The sequence below is a fragment of the Pseudonaja textilis genome, chromosome 1 (assembly GCF_049901715.1).
Source record: "Pseudonaja textilis isolate UNSWEBS1 chromosome 1, rPseTex1.2, whole genome shotgun sequence".
NCBI lineage: Eukaryota > Metazoa > Chordata > Lepidosauria > Squamata > Elapidae > Pseudonaja > Pseudonaja textilis.
Window position 1 is genome coordinate 317,126,939 of NC_141990.1, and position 18,216 is coordinate 317,145,154.

At 45.8% G+C, this 18,216-nt stretch overlaps 2 protein-coding genes across 2 annotated transcripts in view; both read right to left on the reverse strand.

Moving 5' to 3' along the window:
- LOC148128361 (vomeronasal type-2 receptor 26-like) overlaps positions 1-10,894 on the reverse strand; it is a 37,163-nt gene extending 26,269 nt beyond the window's left edge. Inside the window, exons 1-3 of the mRNA XM_087935699.1 lie at positions 10,849-10,894; positions 10,535-10,649; positions 9,347-9,638 (exon numbers count right to left, since the gene is read on the reverse strand). Coding sequence (XP_087791825.1) covers positions 9,347-9,638; positions 10,535-10,649; positions 10,849-10,894 — 453 coding nt within the window. The remainder of the gene's footprint in view (positions 1-9,346; positions 9,639-10,534; positions 10,650-10,848) is intronic.
- A 2,851-nt stretch (positions 10,895-13,745) lies between these two features.
- Positions 13,746-15,383, reverse strand: LOC113452687 (vomeronasal type-2 receptor 26-like). Its single transcript, XM_087935773.1, has 2 exons — positions 15,365-15,383; positions 13,746-14,641 (listed from the first exon to the last, which is right to left on the reverse strand). The coding sequence occupies exons 1-2, from the start codon at positions 15,381-15,383 to the stop codon at positions 13,746-13,748; spliced, it is 915 nt and encodes a 304-aa protein (XP_087791899.1).
- Positions 15,384-18,216: the final 2,833 nt, after the last annotated feature.

The following is an 18,216-nucleotide window of genomic DNA, read 5'->3' on the forward strand; positions in this document are numbered from 1 at the left end:
TCGGTGACCCGTGCCAAATCCTTGCTACTGGTTCGCCCAATCCAGGGCAAACTGGCCGAATACCACCACCGGTTATAATGCTGATTATTTATATTGTAAGATTAGAGAATTATTTTCAATGTAACGAATATGGTAAATGTTGACTGTAATTGCACCAGAAACAATTGTACCCCGACGACACACGACTGTTTCATGGAAGATGATAGGTCAAGTTAAAAAAAAAAAAAAAAATTAAAAAAAAAATTATATATATATATAAAAAAGCTGTGACAACACACACACACACACACACACACACACCCCCCCCGATCTTCCCCCTCCCACCCGGCACCTCTCCAGCCTCCCCTCCCACCTGCCAGGGACCCTCCGTCCTCTCCACATCAGGCACCTTCCGCTGGGTGACACGCGGCCTCCCCCCCGACCAGGAAGCTCTCTCCCGGGCACAGAACTTGGCTGCCTGGCATCGGCAGAGATGCCAAATTGGCACGGCCCAAATATTCAGGGCGGGGCCCGTTTCCTGGATTCCTGCATTCCGGAGCCGAAGGGGAAGAAGGTTCCCTACAAGGATGCCGGAGGTTGCTCTCAGTCCCAGGGCAGAACATGGGCCAAATTCGCTTTTCTCACCCCCCCCGACCCTCCACCCCATGCAAAGGGCACATTTCTTGGGAGAAGCGGGTGGAAGAGAAGCCACCGAGGCCCCCAAGTTGCAAAAGGATTACAGAGATCCAGAAGTTTCCTCTTTTGAAAAAATATCTTTTTTTAAGAAAAAAAAAAGCAAACTCCAGACAATCAAAAAAAGAAAAGTTAACAACTTCGAGGCTTTGGAAAAAGGGCAGAGAAGAGCATTAAAGGATGAAAGGCCTGGAGGGAAAAACAGATCAAGATCGGTGGCAGGATTGGGGTCTGGCCAGGATTGAGGTCTGGCCAGGATTGGGGTCTGGCCAGGATTGGGGTCTGGCCAGGATTGGGGTCTGGCCGGTCTGGAGAAAAGAAGGACCGGGGGGAGGGGGGGGCTGATGGCAGCGTTTCCGTATTTGGGGGGGGGGGTGTCAATTTATTCTCCAAAGCAACGGCAGGAGAAGAAGCCCCGGATGGCAACTCCTCACGGGGAGAAGCGGCGTGGAATGGCGGAGAAACTTCCTAACAGGGAGGACAATTCGCCAGGGGAACTGCTGGCCACCAGACACCCTGGGTGCTTTGTCCCTGGAGGTTTTGAAGAAGAGACCGGACAGCCGCTTGTCTGAAATGGTCGAGGGTCTCCTGCCTGAGCAGGGGGTTGGACTAGAAGACCTCCAGGGACCCTTCCAGCTCGGTTGTTCTGAGGAATGATTTGGAAGGGAGCCTCCAATCTCCCAGGAACGTTTTTTTTTTTGGCTCTGAGCTAAGATTTGGGGAGAGAATTCCCGGTTCTCTTTTCTGCTCTTGCAGATCGAAAAACAAACAGGGCACCAAATGCCAAACCAATAAGCCACGAAACGGGCCGGATTCCCACAACTGATGGAAACGGGTTCCTGCGAGACGGGAAGCCACAAAGGACCCACGTCAGCCAAGCCGGCTGAAGGGCCCAAACTGTTCTGGGATGAGACAGCCTGCGTTCGGACTGCTAGTGTGTGTGTGTGTGTGTGTGTGTGTGTGTGTGATCCTTTTCTTTGGACGCCTTCAACCAGAAGTGCAACTTGGTGAGACCCTGCCTGAGCTTTGGGGTTAGGATGGATGACCTCCGGGGTCTTTTCCGCTCCCCATTCTGCCACTCTGAAACTTTTCACTTGCCAGAAAATACAAAGGTGTGTGTGTGTGTGTGTGTGTGTGTGTGTGTGTGTGTTCCTTTTCTTTGGCAAACTGGACACTTTCAACCAGAGGTGCAACTTTGTGAGGGCTCTGTCTGGAAGCCTTGGGGTTGGGATGGATGACCTCAGGGGTCTTTTCAGCTCCCTGTTCTGCCCCTCTTGCCAGAACATACAAAGGTGTGTGTGTGTGTGTGTGTGTGTGTGTGTGTGTGACTGGACACTTTCAACCAGAGGTGCAACTTTGTGAGACCCTGCCTGGAAGCCTTGGGGTTGGCATGGATGACCTCAGGCGTCCTTTCAGCTCCCTGTTCTGCCACTCTTGCCAGAACATACAAAGGTGTGTGTGTGTGTGTGTGTGTGTGTGTGTGTGTGTGTGTGTGAGACTGGACACTTTCAACCAGAGGTGCAACTTTGTGAGGGCTCTGTCTGGAAGCCTTGGGGTTGGGATGGATGACCTCAGGGGTCCTTTCAGCTCCCTGTTCTGCCACTCTTGCCAGAACATATAAAGGTGTGTGTGTTTGTGTGTGTTTGTGTATGTGTGTGTGACTGGACACTTTCAACCAGAGGTGCGACTTTGTGAGACCCTGCCTGGAAGCCTTGGGGTTGGCATGGATGACCTCAGGGGGCGTTTTCCGCTCCCCGTCCTGCCACTCTGAAACTTTTCACTTGCTGGAAGATACAAAGCTCTGTGTGCCTGTGTGTGTGTGTGTGTATGTGTGTGTGTGCCCGTTGCAGACGAAGCAAGCGGACCCTCCCGCAGCCCAGGCGGAGGAATTCCCACTCTTGCAAACCCAACGCCGGTTCCTGAACTCCAATTGTTGCGCCCCACCTTCTGGCAACCTTGCGGGCCCCGCACATTTGGGTGTTAATCGGGTGTGTGTGTGTGTGTGTGTGTCCCAAAGAGCGTGAGAAAGCTGGACCCTGTCAAGCCAAGAGCCAGAGAAAGACAGATGTGGCTGGGGAGGGATGGCAGTGTGTGTGTGTGTGTGTGTGTGTGTGTGTGTGTGTGTGTGTGCAGCCTCTACGCTGATTTATCTCGGTTTCCTGGGAAAAAAAAGGGGGAAATTCTCCACTTCCTTTCCTAGCAGGGAGAGCGACAGGCTGCCAAGGCAATTAACCATCTGGTGCCCCCAGGCAAGAAAGGAAAAACACAGAACCTGGCTTTAAAGCAACAACAACTGTTAAGTTTGAGCAATGAGAGGCTGGACCAGAGCATGAGTGCAACAATACTTTATTTTACAATAAAGGGCTGACCGTGCTTGCCAAGCCTGGAACTGGCTCGCAGCAATCAGCAACTGGTTGGACCCCGCAGCCTGCTTTTATAGCTGGCTGCTGGGGAGAACCAACCAATGGGAATGGGGGAAAGAACGCCCACATAAGTGAGTGGACCTGAGTGAGAACTCCTTGAGTCCTCAGGACATAACACCCCTTCCCCCCAGATGCGAACATGCATAGTCCTTGAGGTAGACAGGGGGTTTGTGTTGGCGCCCGGAGAGGCGCAGCTCGGGAACATTGTCTGTCTGATCGGCATCAGTCTGAGACGGTTGAGCCGGCATAGTGTCGCTAACACTCTCGCTAGACTGGGCACTCTCGGAAACCTCCGGGTTGGTTACTGGGGCCGAGCTCTCGTGGGTTGGATCAGGCTGGCCAACTCTCTGGGCGCTGTTGTCCGCGTTAGGACTGACCGGAACGACCGCTGGTGCGGACTGGTCGCTGGGTGGCGGATGAGACGGTTCCCCTTCTGCTGGATACTCTGGATTCTTGTTGGCAGGGTAGCTGAGGCGCCTTCTGAGTTGGTCTATGTGTCTCCTCCAGACGCGACCATCCTCCAGCCTGACTCTATATGATCTCGGCCCGGTGACAGCGATGACCTCGCCTGGAATCCAAAGGGGGTCCCCAGCAAAATTCCTTGCGAATATCGGCTCCTGTAACATAAAATGTCTAACCCTCGAAGTAGAAGCGAGGGGAGAGTCAGGGCAGTATTGTGGGTGCAGTCTATCCAATACAGTCCTCAGGCGCCGGCCCATCAGAAGTTCCGCCGGGGACTTATTGGTGACTGCACAGGGGGTTGAGTGCTGGCTCATCAGGAACCGTGAGAGTTTGTGGTGCCAGTCATCTTTGTCAAACCTAGCGAGGGCCTCTTTGGTGGTCCGGACGACCCTCTCAGCCAACCCATTACTCGCCGGGTGAAATGGGGCTGTGAAAATGTGGCGAATGCCTAGGTTGGCTGCAAAGCGGCTGAATTCTACGGATGCGAACTGAGGCCCATTATCTGAGACCAAGGAGTCGGGTAGTCCATGTGTAACAAACAGGCGTGTTAACGCGTTGGTGATTGCTAGTGTGGTGGTCGTGGATAGCTGCGCCACGTCTATCCACTTGGAATAAGCGTCCACGACCACTAGGAACATCTTCCCATGCACGGGGCCGGCCAGATCGATATGTATTCTAGACCAAGGGGCGCTGGCGCTCTCCCATCTGGTAGGGGTGGCGATGGGGGGAGCAGGACGGGATTCCTGGCAAATGCTGCAGGAACTTACCCAATTGACAATGTCCTCGTCTGAGACCCGGCCACCACACGTAGCTGCGTGCTAATGCCTTCATTCTCACGATGCCAGGGTGTCCCTCGTGCAACGCCTCCAGGACTCGGGTACGCAGCGAGGTCGGAATGACCACTCGAGTGCCCCACAGTAGACAACCCTGCAAACTGGACAGCTCCTGCATGCGAGTCTTAAAGGGTGCGAATTTGTTATCAACGTTGCCTCCCGGCCACCCCCTCCTCACCCAGTCGAGCACCTGGGCGAGCGTTTGGTCTGCCTTGGTTTTAGTGGCGATGTCAAGGGCGTTGATGGGCAGGTCCAACTGGGTGATTTCGAAAATGGGGTTGACAGCTGGGTCTTCAGCCGGAGCGGGTAAGGGGCAGCGACTGAGAGCATCGGCGTGGGATAGAGTTTTGCCCGGGCGGTGGATAAGTTTGTATGAGTAGGCCGCTAGGAAAAGTGTCCACCTTGTCATCCTAGGGGAAAGGACTTGAGGTGTCTGTTTGTCGCCGGCCAGTAGGCCCAGGAGGGGCTTATGGTCGGTGACCAGTTCGAAGAAGTGGCCAAAAAGGAATTCGTGAAACTTTTTCACGGCTGCAACAGCTGCTAGGGCTTCCTTGTCTATTTGGCTGTAATTTCGCTCCGTGGCCGAGAGCGTCCTGGAGAAAAAGGCGATGGGGGCCTCGGTGCCATTGGGAAGTCTGTGACTAAGGACCGCCCCAATTCCAAAAGGTGATGCATCTGCTGCCAGTACTAAAGGAAGGTTGGGGTCGAATTGGATGAGCACCGCCTCTGACGTAAGTAGTGATTTGACGGCGTTAAACGCCTGGTCCTCTTTGTGCCCCCAGTGCCACGGTGACTTTTTGTCTAGTAATCTGTGTAGGGGTTCGGCTACTGAGGCTTTATGGGGCAAGAAGGATGCATAAAAATTCAGCAGCCCTAGGAAAGCTTGTAGCTCCGTTTTGGAAGTAGGCGTGGGAGCTTCGTGGATTGCCCTAACTTTGGACTCCAGGGGATGAATGCCAGAGGCGTCAATTTTATAACCCAGAAAGTCCACCTGTCTAGTGGCAATGGCGCATTTTTCTTTTTTTAACTTGAGGCCATGCTGTCTGAACCTCTCTAACACTGCTCGTACTCTCTGGAAGAGTTGGGGTCTGTCCCTGGCCGAGACCAAGATGTCGTCGAAGTAGGGTACTACACCAGGGAGGCCCTGTAAAATCCGCTCCATGAGGGATTGAAAAATACCCGGGGCAACACTTACGCCAAATTGGAGACGCTTGCATCGGAATGCACCCCTGTGAGTAACGATGGTCTGAAGTTCCGCTGTTTGGTTATCAACAGGGAACTGCTGATACGCTTGAGACATGTCCAATTTAGCAAAAATGCTGCCCGGCTCGAATGTGTGCAATAAGTGCTGAATGACGGGCACAGGGTAGGCGCTAACTTGTAGATATTTATTGATTGTTGTCTTGTAGTCCGAGCAAATTCTCAGGCTACCATCTTTTTAAGGGTGTGACAATGGCGTCTCCCACTTGGCGAAATCTGTTGGCTCAATGACCCCTTGTTTTAGTAGTTTATCCAATTCAGCGTCTAGTTTTGGTCGAATAGCAAATGGAACCCTGCGTGGTTTTAACCTGATTGGGACCGCCTGGGGGTCAACAGTGAACAAGATGGGGGTTCCATTATAACACCCCAGCTCCTCGCTGAACACATCTGCGTAGTCAGCGAATAAGGAGTCAGTGTCTGAGGTTGAGACAGCATGGACTCCTGTTAACCCTAGGCCGAGGTGGGGAAACCAATCGAGCCCCAATAAGGTTGGTAGATTGCCGTTAACTACCACTAGAGGTAGGTGGCCTTTAAAAGTTCTAAAACTGACAAAAAACTTGCCTCTGCCGATCACGGGAATGGCCTTCCCCTGGTAGTCCTTCAGACGGAACTGGCATCTCTGAAGCCGGGTAGTAGATATGCTGGGGTGGAGTCTCTTGAGGGTGTTCCACGAGATTATTGAGAGCGCTGACCCTGTGTCAACCTCCATGTGGCACGGTTTACCTTCTAGGGAAACGGAGAGAGAAATTTTACTGACAGTGTGGCAAGTACGCCTGGCAAGGCGGTTCGTGCGACAGTTTAATACTTGCCTCTGTGGTCCCGAGTTCGAGGACGGGGGTCTACGTGCAGCGCTTTGGGGGGCTTGGCAGACTCTCGCGATGTGCCCCTTCTTATGGCAGTTGTTGCAAATGGCTCCTTTAAACCTGCAGGTGGCCCTCTGATGTCATCCCCCACAGGCTAGGCACAATGTGATGTGCTTGGGTGGACCGGTGTGTTCTTGTTTGGCCCCTACCTGCGACCGTCTGTCGTTGGTGAGGCGGTGGACGTCGTTTTCGTCGTTGTGGGTTTCCTCCTCTTCCACCTCTTCGGAATGGACTGGGAACGACGCTAGCTTGGCACTTGGGCCCTGAATTTCGGTGGCTGAGTTCGTTGCTAGCTCGGCTGCTAGGGCCTCCTCGACTGCTTGCGCGAGGTTGAGGTCCTTTTTTGCTAGCAGGCGCCTCTGTAGGTTGAGATCCTTGACCCCACAAACTAATTGATCGAGGAGCATGTCCTCCAGGTATGTTCCAAACCCGCAGTGCAGGGCTGCTGTTCGGAGGGCGGCCATATATTGATTGATGGTCTCCTTACTAGATTGCTTCCTCATACGGAACGTGAACCTCCTGGCGATTTGTGAGGGCCTGGGAGCGTAGTGGTTAGTGAGGATCTCCAGCAACTCGGACCACGGAACGTTTTTTAATTCTCTCGGCGCTACGAGGGCTGCGGCGGTATCGTAAACGGTGGCTCCGCAGTAGATTAGGAAATAGGATTTTTTCCGATGTTCTCCCGCGTCTGCCAGGCCGACCGCATCGATGTAATGATTGAAGCGGTTCTTATACGATTCCCACTTCTCTTCGTCGGGTTTAAATGCCGGGAATGCTGGGTTGGAACTCATGGTGCTAGACAGCTGGGCTACCTGTGGAAAAAATCTCTCTGGGACTACGAGCGCTCGTGCGTATTAGTGATATCAGCTCTGGAGAGGTTTTTTGCTACCCTCTCTTTCTCTCTCTGGGTTACCACGTTGGCTGCTAGCCGTTGGAGGTGTCTAGAATCGCGCCAAAAAGTGGGCGTAGTGACTTCTTACAGCGCTGTGCTGTGTTTCCTACTGTTTCGAAATTCAAATGACACCCGTTTGAATTTCGCGCCAAATGCAGAGAGGCTGCGGCTCGCAGTGCTTCACTTTCCCCGTAGCGGGGCTAACAAGCGGCTACAGACGCTTCTAACTTTTTTGAATCAGACCGCTTTCTCTGGCTGCGGATCAGCGTTTGCTCTTTTGATCGCTCGTTTTGAGGGCTGACCGCTCTCTCTGGTTGCGGATCAGCGTTACCTTATCGCCGGCCGATCGCTCTCTCTGGGTTGCGGATCGGTGGCTAGTGACTCAGCGGTTGCACGGTGCTACTGGTAGCCATCCCATCCTCGTCGCCAGTGTTAAGTTTGAGCAATGAGAGGCTGGACCAGAGCATGAGTGCAACAATACTTTATTTTGCAATAAAGGGCTGACCGTGCTTGCCAAGCCTGGCAGTGGCTCGCAGCAATCAGCAACTGGTTGGGCCCCGCAGCCTGCTTTTATAGCTGGCTGCTGGGGAGAACCAACCAATGGGAATGGGGGAAAGAACGCCCACATAAGTGAGTGGACCTGAGTGAGAACTCCTTGAGTCCTCAGGACATAACACCCAGTGTGGTGCCTAAAATTCAAAGCCCCATGGAAGGGCTTTATCATTTTCAACAGATATTGAGATTTCGGCACATTAAGTTTCCAATTGGATGTAAAGATCCAAACTTTCAGAAATGATACTTTTCTAAATATGTCATAAGCATACACAACTACCTGTACATTTGTAATAGTATTAGAGTCTCCAAACAGAATAATCACTTCCCCTTTAGTCCAAGTGTTCAAAAAATGTTGTAATTTTGAATCTGAAGTAGCAGAAAAATCAGATTTCATCACTTCAACAAAAGCCAGGCAGATCTCCTTCTCCTTGAGCATTGGCACCAGAGATGAGGTGAAAAGTTCTCCATCATCATTGTCAGGGGCCACCAGCCCAACCCAGTTCCACTGGAAATACAGGAGCAGCTGGACTAAACCTACATACTGAGCAAATTCCTTGGGATTGATCCGGAAGAAGGAAGGATAAACTCTTCTCTCTCCCACAGATAACTCAAAGCCAACACCAAGCTGGAGAAAATGAAAATACTCTTTTAGAGACAAAGTGTTGACATGAAAAGCTTCCCTGACCTGCTCCCGAGTTTCCAAATGTTGGGGGATGGGCCACGCAGCTACACCAAGGAATTCACTCCTCAGTCAAAACAGGACACAGCCTTGCCAGCCAAAGTCAAGGCCATCTCCACGGAGACCCACAATGGCTGGAGGGAGTGACTTATACGACCCGCAAAATTGCTTCGTTGGATAATGTGACTGGTAACACACTTTGGTCGGTAGGGGAAAGAGAGTCAGAGCCAAGGTGCAAATTGAGTAAATTGAGAGCTGGCTTCCCATAGGTAGAGTAAACGTGGTGCTCCTAATAAACCACTGGATTTTTCTTTCTAAATGGCTTGAGACTGCTAATTTTATGATGGAATTGGTCAGAACCCTGACACAATGTACACTTTAATGGTGACTTTAAGTGCCCCCATTGTGTGATTTCTTGCCCCACCAGTCAGATTTACTCATTGTGAGTGGAAAGCTTCATCTTCCTCCCTTCTAAGGAAGAGACATCGGTTACCTATTTTGCCTGGCTCTTTCAGAATTACATCAATATTGCTTTGTGGTTATATAAAAATGTATCTTCACATAAAAAATACAGAAATCAACTCAACTATAGGATGGATGGTCAAAATCAAAGAATTCTGATGTGTGTGCTTTCATCTTTGCTTTCATCCTTATCTTCTGTGTGTGTTTCTGTTCTTTGTGTGTTCCATATTGTATCCAGTGCTTACCTGTGGGATCTTGAAGATGCTGAAGATGGAAGCCATTAGCCTTGAGGATTTGGGGTTATCACATCCAATGGCAGAGAGTAGAGGGTCCTTCATGTAACATTTATAACCTGGAACCATTCGGCCTGGTGTGGAGAGCAGGGAGAGGCTGATCCAAGAAATCCGCCACTCCTTTTGGTAATTGTTTTGGATGTTGAAGCCAAGGGTGATGTTGGGGAGGAGAAACAGATCCTTGTTGACTTCTTTAACTGCAAACATTAAGGCCAGGAACTGTTGGAAGTTTTTGGGTATAAACCTATAGTGAGAAAAAACAGAGGGGGACCTTGCAAGGAAATCCTGCCTGCAGGTGGACTTTGCCTTGTCATATTTTGGGGGAGTTTTAGACCATGATTTTATGTCATAAGTGAACATAAGGGAACCTCTTTACTAGGCCAGCAAAGTCTCCAAGGGGTTTTCCCTCTCCACTTTCATATGGTGTATAATCATGCAGAGGAAGACTTCTGCAAAGACTGGGAATTCTAGCCTATTTCATGAATTTGGCTATTTGTTGAGGAAAGGACAGAAATCTGATCTATACAAAGTTGTATAAAGGGATCTTTGCAAACATCACTAGAAAAGTATTTCTAAAAGGAGTTTCTCAATCCAAAAGAAAGAAAACAATCATCTCTATTTTTCCATTCAAGTGAATCTTACGAGAATTGATAATCTTACGAGAATCCATAAAGAAGAAGTGATGGATCATTTTGAAAATATGGTATCCTGGAGAAGACAACAGCTTTCAGGGGCAAATTCCCACCAATAACCAGATCACCAGACATGTAATATTTCCTTTTATTGTTAGCAGTCATTGGGGGCAGGAGCCCGAAGAGCAGAAGCAGCAGCAGGAGAGGCAGCCCAATCATTCTTGTCACCTTCCCTGCAAGACCAGAAGTCAAGGTTTGTGGGAAGGAGAATTGCAGGGAGCTCTGCAAGTTTACACAGTTATGGCTGCCTTGCCAGCTGGATGGCCTCAAGGCAAATTTATCTGAAGTCCTTTTGCATTAACACCTTTGTATTTTATCTCTTTATTTGTTCCTATCTGGCCTATTCTGAAAGTAGACTATGTGTTGTATCTCATTATTTATTTTAATAATGAAGTCACAAGACTAATCAACCATAAATGAGCATTGTATCAATCATGCCTTCTCTTACCTGTGTTTTGGCTTTGACACAAAGGGCAGCTGAGTCACACCAAAGCTCAGAGTTAGCTCTCTGGAAGACAAAGTGAGGTCCTCCAGCAGGGCATATTTTTCAAAGCAAGTTTTACCTTGGAAGATTTTTGTGGGTTGAAATCTCCAGGGGAGACATTAAGAATTACTGTTCTTCTGATGATTTCAGGGAAAAGCAATTGTCCTACCCACTGAGCAATATATGTCATTTGCACATCAGGTGGGGAAAAACATGTTTGTGTCTCTTGTGGCTAATCCACAGAACAGATAGACTTGAGAATTGAGATTTTGACCTACCTGAAAGTGAACACCTGTGCAGAAGATGGAGTTTGGCCTGTGTCATACTATGTTCAGATAGAATGGGTGCTAATGGTGTATGGTGGCAGTCAGGTGTACCCTAGGAAGTGTGAGCAATCATGTCAATATCGAGATGGAATACCTGGTTTAGTTATACCCCCAAGACAAGAAATGGAAAGGATTGACTGATCAAATTTATATGGCTACCCATTTCATGCAAAGCGATTCTGAGCAGCATACAACAGTCCAGTTAAACACTGTAAATCAAGAAGACAATCATTGCTTAAACCTTTATACAATAATAATACAGTCCTGAAGCCTGTTGTGATGAGACCAACCAATGCAGCTCAGCAAGCAGAGAGATAATGTGCCCTATCAGAAACATGCATAACTTTTTTTGCGACTGCAATTTGCACCAGCTGAAGTTTCTGGATGCTCTTCAAGAGCAGCTCCATATGGAACGTGTTGTGACTCCGGGATTGGAATCTGTTCCGTTGACAGATGTGAGCTCGAGCGAAGAGGATCTGGCAGTGAAATTTTAGCCTGCATTGCTGAGTGATTCTGAGGGCAGCCAGGATGAGGAAGTGGACTTAGCTATGAGAGATGAACCTGATTTATTGGAGGTGACCTCCCCCGAATCTCCCTCTCTGATTATATGGCAGCTGGGAACAGATAATCAGATAATCACGTTGACTTAGCCGGCCCCATACATGGCAGAACTTTCCTGGTGGTCGTAGACTCATACTCGAAATGGATCGATGTGGCCCAACTACACACGACCACCACGCTAGCCGTTACTAAAGCCTTGACCCGGCTGTTCGTGACTCACGGTCTTCCTGATACGATTGTCTCGGACAACGGCCCCCAATTCGCCTCAACAGAATTCAGCCGAACAACTGATTGTTAACATTCTAAGCAGTTCAGAGGACCGGTTGTTAGAAGAAATTATTGGTCTAATCCTGTAAGGAAGGCAGGAAGGACACATTCTGGTGTTGCTTACAGAAACTGTGTTAACCCTTATTACAATCTTGGCAGGACTAGACTTCCTGTCTCAGGAACCTCTCTGGAGTTTTTTCCCCCTCCTTTGCTGGAATTTTGCTTGTGTGGAGTTGTTAGGAATAACATAGGTTACCTAGCATAGTTTGGGTAAAATAATATATATAAACTATGATTGTAAGTTTAAGTGTGTGTCACTTTAAAACTGCAAAGCATGTAATTTTGGGTGTGGTGTGAAACCACCATAAGAGGGAGCAAGAGAACCTGATTGATTGCTGACGATTCGCTGACAATTACTGGATTGCATGGTTTGTTAACTGCGTGTTTCCCCTACTGCTGAGTTGCTGAAGGAAGAAAGGAGTTTTTGAGTTCTTCATATCTCTACTGCAAGGAGATATATCACTGGACTGATATTTGTAAGTTTACTGACCTCTCTTTTTCGACACTGGAATTTGCAACTGAATAATCCCTGGATGGACTGAATTAGTGAATGATATATGGACTGTTATGACTATGCTATAACTCTTACTGGAATAAACTATTTAATTAGCACTGTGTATCTGTTTTACTGAGTGTAAGCTACAAAAACGTTTATCTCACATATTTTGCCTGACTGCCCTGCAGATCCTGCTAGGGTGTATCCCTAACAGGAGTGACAATTCAAAGTTACAATGGCACTGAAAAAAGTGACCATTTTTCACACTTACGACTGTTGCAGCATCCCCACAGTCATGAGAGGCCAGGCAAGGAGATGCATGCCTTGATGTGAGTGATATTGAGTTGGCCATGCCCAGCCAATAACATGACCACCAAGCCATGTCCACCCAGTCACATGACCACCAAGCCACACCCACCACCTAAGCCACTCCCACAGAACCAGTTGTTAAAAATTTGAATCCCACTCCTGACAAAAACTACTGCTGCTGCTGCACTTTGCACCAGCTGAAGCTTTTGAGCAGACTTCAACGGTTAGCTTCATGTAGAGCACAATGCATAGTCCAGATAAGAGATGACTAGGACTTAAATAGGAAATCATGATCAAGGAAAGGTCACAACTGGTGCACAAACTGGGGCTGAACAAAAGCTCCAAAGGTTATACATGCTACCTGCTCTTTGAGCTGGAGTCGTGAGTTTAGGAGAACCCATAGCTTGCAAACTGGATTATGTTGCAAACAGATAATGTAAGCTCCCTGCAGAACTAAGGAACTGCACATTCTTACTGCAGCCAGAATAACTTTGGCACAGTGTTGGAAACAAGCAGATATTCCAACAGAGGAAATGGTCATTCAGAAAATAACAACCTGTGTAGAGATGGATAAGTTAACCTTAGCACTTAAGGAAAAAGAAACATCAGGATATTATAGAAGCTGGGAATGCTGGTATGACTGGATAGAACAAAAATAGAAAATATATTAGTAAACAATGTAAAATGTAAAAGAGGTAGTAATTATATGCTTGCAATAAGGTGTATTTGTAAATATGTCACCAATATTGATAACAAACAAGAAACCATAGTCTGTCGATAATAGAATTGCTAGCTTTTTTTAATTGTTTTTTTCCTTTTCTTTTTCTTTCTGTGTGTTGTGTATGTGTTTGTTTGACAGTTTAGTTGTATAATCAATAAAGTTTGTTTATTTGTTTTTTTTAAAGAACTAAGGATGACAAACACTTAGATCCTGGGGCGCCCAGTACCCAAGGCCACTCAGTCATGCCAGGGTTACATAGGAAATAGATTAGAAGGGTTGCATTCAAAATTTCACAACTGCATATTTTTGGTTTAAAAACCAAAGAACTAGTTTTTAATCAGTTATTCAAGATTGTCAGTAGCCCTTTAATGAGGGAAATGAGGATTCTGTCACAATTTAGAGGACTTATAGCATAATAGATCAAATGAATCAGTTTCATTTCTTTATCAACTGTTCCTTTCGGTTCAAATCAGGTCTCAGCACAATAATGTAACATTTGGGGGAAAAGATGCAACCCAGTAACCCAGCTGCAGAAGCCAAAATGGAAAAGATCTCCACAGCCACCATGTACTTCCCCTTGGTGCTCAGATAGGTGGGGACAAAGGATATCCAGACACTACAAAAGACCAACATGCTGAAGGTGATAAATTTTGCTTCATTGAAACTATCAGGTAGCTTCCTAGCTAGGAAGGCAACCGAGAAGCTGATAGCAGTCAAGAATTCCAGAAAACTAAGAACAGTATAAAACATAGTGGTTGAACCTTCTTTACATTCTAGAACAATTTCTTCAGGCACGGAGTACAAATCAGAGTCTGGGAATGGGGGAGAAATTGTCAACCACACTGCACAAATGGAGAATTGTGTCAAGGAGCATGAAAGAACAATAACATTGGCCAGCCTTTTCCCCACCCAATTCCTCATTTTGGAGCCTGGCTTGGTGGCCATGAAAGCAAGAACCACTATGATTGTTTTGCCCAATATGCAAGAAAGGGCTACAGAAAAAATTATGCCAAAAGATGTTTGTCGCATGAGACATTTTACTTGGTTAGGTTGCCCGATGAAGAGCAAAGTGCAAAGGAAGGAGAGGAGGAGAGCAATGAGAAGAATGTAAGTGAGGTTCCTGTTGTTGGCTTTGACAATGGGGGTGTCCCGTTGCTTAATGAAGATTCCCAGGACTGTAACTGAGATGACAGAAAAGAAGGAAGCAACAATTGTCAAGCTAATTCCCAAAGACTCTTCATAAGACAAAAATGTGATGCGTTTTCGAATGCAAAGATTATGAACTTTGTTTGGGTACTGGTCTTCTGAACATGAGAAACAGGCATCTGCATCTGGAAAAGAAATTATTGCAGTCATGTTTTAAAATCTTATAAACAACCCATTGCTGAATTGGTCATCATTTCAGAGACATTTCCTTTCCTGAGAGTGAGTATTTGAAAACTCCATCCCTCCTTCCCTCCTGGATAAATCAGGCCCTGGTGATCTTGAGATTTTTCTATGCTAACCTGTTTTGAAAGATGAATTCAGTTGGTCCAGCTGTAGTGATTAATGCACCAGTGAGGTCCAAAGCAAGTTGGGGAGTTTCATAAGTTCTGCTGCATGGACCTGCCAAGGCCCTTGCTCTTGCTTGGAACAGAGAGGTAGCAAACGGCTTGGATAGGATCAAGCCCATGCATTTTTTTCATCCCATTGCACCAGGCATTCTCTATGCTTATGGAGGATTTGAGAGAGTTGAAAGGATTCAAGAGACATCTAGAGCAATGCTGGAGAAAGATGAAGAATGAATCTGAGCAATAACAAGCTAGAATCACTATTAAGTGTTTATCATTTTCTAGAAAGTTATTGCTGGACACAAGCAGTTCATAATTTTGGTTCAGTCTCCCAACTGCTCTTTTTAGGAAAGGTGGTTGTGCTGCAGCTCCAGAAGATCCTTGATTAACTGAATTATCTGGATCTGTTTCAGTCAGGTTTCAAGCCTTGATATGGATGGAAATGGCATTGGTCATTCTTTTGGATCATCTCTGGAGTGAATCGGATAGAAATAGTACACCCACCTTGGCTCTTCTTGACCATGGTATCCTTTTGAACTGACTTTAGGAATTGCAAGAGGAAAAAACAGTTTCTGGTCTGGTTCACCTCCTTCCTCTTTGACCAGTTCCAAAGGGAGCAAGAGGCCCAGTTTACAACAACAACTGTGGGGTGCTATATGATTCAGTGTTTTCCCTGCATCTTTTTAACATCTACATAAAGATGCTCAGTGACTTCATTTGTTACCACACATAAAGTATATTGTATATACAAGCTACATATAGTAGCTTGCTGAGGATACTCAAGTGAATATCTAATCTTGGTCATTTTTGTTCTGGATAATATTGTACTGCCCCAGAGAGACCTATTGTGTAACCTGGGGGTGGGGTTCTTCTGCACTCATGACTCCTGCTTGAGGAGCAGGTGAAAGTCATGTTTACAAAGGTCTTCGCTGAACTTCATCCTGTAGCAAAAGCACTTATTCACCACTTCACAGTGCTTTACAGCTTTTTCTAAGTAGTTTAAAATGTCAGTATATTGCATACCCTCATTTTACTAACCTCAGAAGGATGGAAGACTGGGTCAACCTTGAGCTGATCAGAATTGAACAGTTGGGAGTTGGCAATCAACACAATTAGCTTGCAGCACTGCATTCTAACCATTGCACTGCATGACTTATAGCAATAGCAGTTAGACTTATATACCTCTTTATAGTGCTTTACAGCCCTTTCTAAGTGATTTACAGAGTCAGCACATTTCCCCAACAATTTGGGGCCTCATTTTACCCACCTTGGAAGGATGGAAGGCTGAGTCAACCTTGAGCCTGGTGGGATTTGAACCACCAAATTGTAGGCAGCTAGCCGCAGCAGAAGTACCCTGCAGTACCCTACATACTAACCAATATGCCACAGAAGCTCTTATTATGCACCAGTTGTGGTCTTTTCAGCCCTATTCTCTATCACTCGCATCTTGGTTATCTCCTATATGAATTATTGCAATGCAATCTATATGGAGCTACTCTTGAATGCATACTCTATTCTACTCTACTCTACTCCACTCCACTCCACTCCATTCCATTCCATTCCATTCCATTCCATTCCATTCCATTCCATTCCATTCCATTCTATTCTATTCTATTCTATTCTATTCTATTCTATTCTACATTCCAATATCTATTCCATTCCATTCTATTTAATTCTATTATTCTATTCTATTCTATTTTATTCGACTCTACTCTACTCTACTCTATTCTAATTCTATTCTATTCTACATTCCAATATCTAGTCTATTCTATTTAATTCTTATTCTATTCTATTCTGTTCTATTCTATTCTATTTAATTCTAATTCTAATTCTATTCTAATTCTAATTCTATTCTATTCTACATTCCAATATCTATTCTATTCTATTCTATTCTATTCTATTCTATTCTATTCTATTCTATTCTATTCTATTCTATTCTATTCTATTCTATTCTATTCTATTCTGCATTCCAATATCTATTCTATTCTATTCTATTCTATTCTATTCTATTCTATTCTATTCTATTCTATTCTGCTCTGCTCCACTCCACTCCACTCCACTCCACCCCATTCCATTCTATTTAATTCTAATTCTATTATTCTATTCTATTAGACTAGACTAGACTAGACAAGAATAGAATGGGACAGTTTTTTTCCTGAACGCCATCACTCTGCTAATCAAATAATTCCCTCAACACTGTTCGTCTATTTACAAATTCTGCATTACTATTACTATTAATCTTCTCCTTATCACCCATCCCCTCCCACTTGTGACTATATGACCGTAACTTTGTTGCTTGTATCCTTACAATCTATATTGACTGTTTCCTACTATGATTTGATTGCTTATTGTACCTTCTGACTATCATTAAGTGTTGTACGGTATGATTCTTGACTCTTGGCGGATGCCTCTTGTCTTTTTATGTACACTGAAAGCATTTGCACCAGAGACAAATTCCTTGTGTGTCCAACCACAATTGGCCAATAAAGAATTCTATTCTGTTCTGTTCTGTTCTGTTCTGTTCTCTATTCGCTGTCTATTTTCTATTCTATTTCCACACCACAATTGGAATCACACACCCCCATGTGGTGCAAAAGCATATTACAATGAACATCAAAACGCAACTCCACAGATTTAAAACTCTCAGCAGGAAAGAGAAGAACTAGATGGTCTTTCAAAATAAGCATGTTTTTTTTAAAAAATTCTCAAAACAGAAAAAACCCAGAAGCTTTGATTTGGGGTTTTGACGATGACCTTAATTGGTGACTCTACAAACAGCTAGGATTTGCTAAATATGTACAGTAAAAAAAAATTGAGGTTGTAATTATATTTTGTATTTTACTGCACGAAAAACAGTTGGAACTTACTGCTTTATTTTCTTCTTTTTTACTTAGTAATGTCTCTTCCCTTCTTTTCTCTCACCTATTCCCCTATTATCTTTGCTTCCATTTGTATTGTGAATTTTAATAAAGATTCTTTTTTAAAAAGATAAGCAGTTATTTTCAAACACAAAGGTTTTTTGTTATTAGAGACCAGTATGAGTTTGTCTAGAATAAGATTTGCTCCATTAGCCAGCCAGGCTTCCTTCCTTCCTTCCTTCCTTCCTTCCTTCCTTCCTTCCTTCCTTCCTTCCTTCCTTCCTTCCTTCCTTCCTTCCTTCCTTCCTTCCTTCCTTCCTTCCTCCTCCCTCCCTCTCCCTCCCCCCCCCGTCTCTCTCTCTCTCTCTCTCCTTACTAGATAGTTTTCTTAATGGAAAAAATAAATTATATGGGCTTAATGTACTTTGATTTCAGCCAAGAGTTTGCTTATTTGAATTCATTCCCTTCCCTTTTCTATTGAGTGGACAAGGCTGAGAG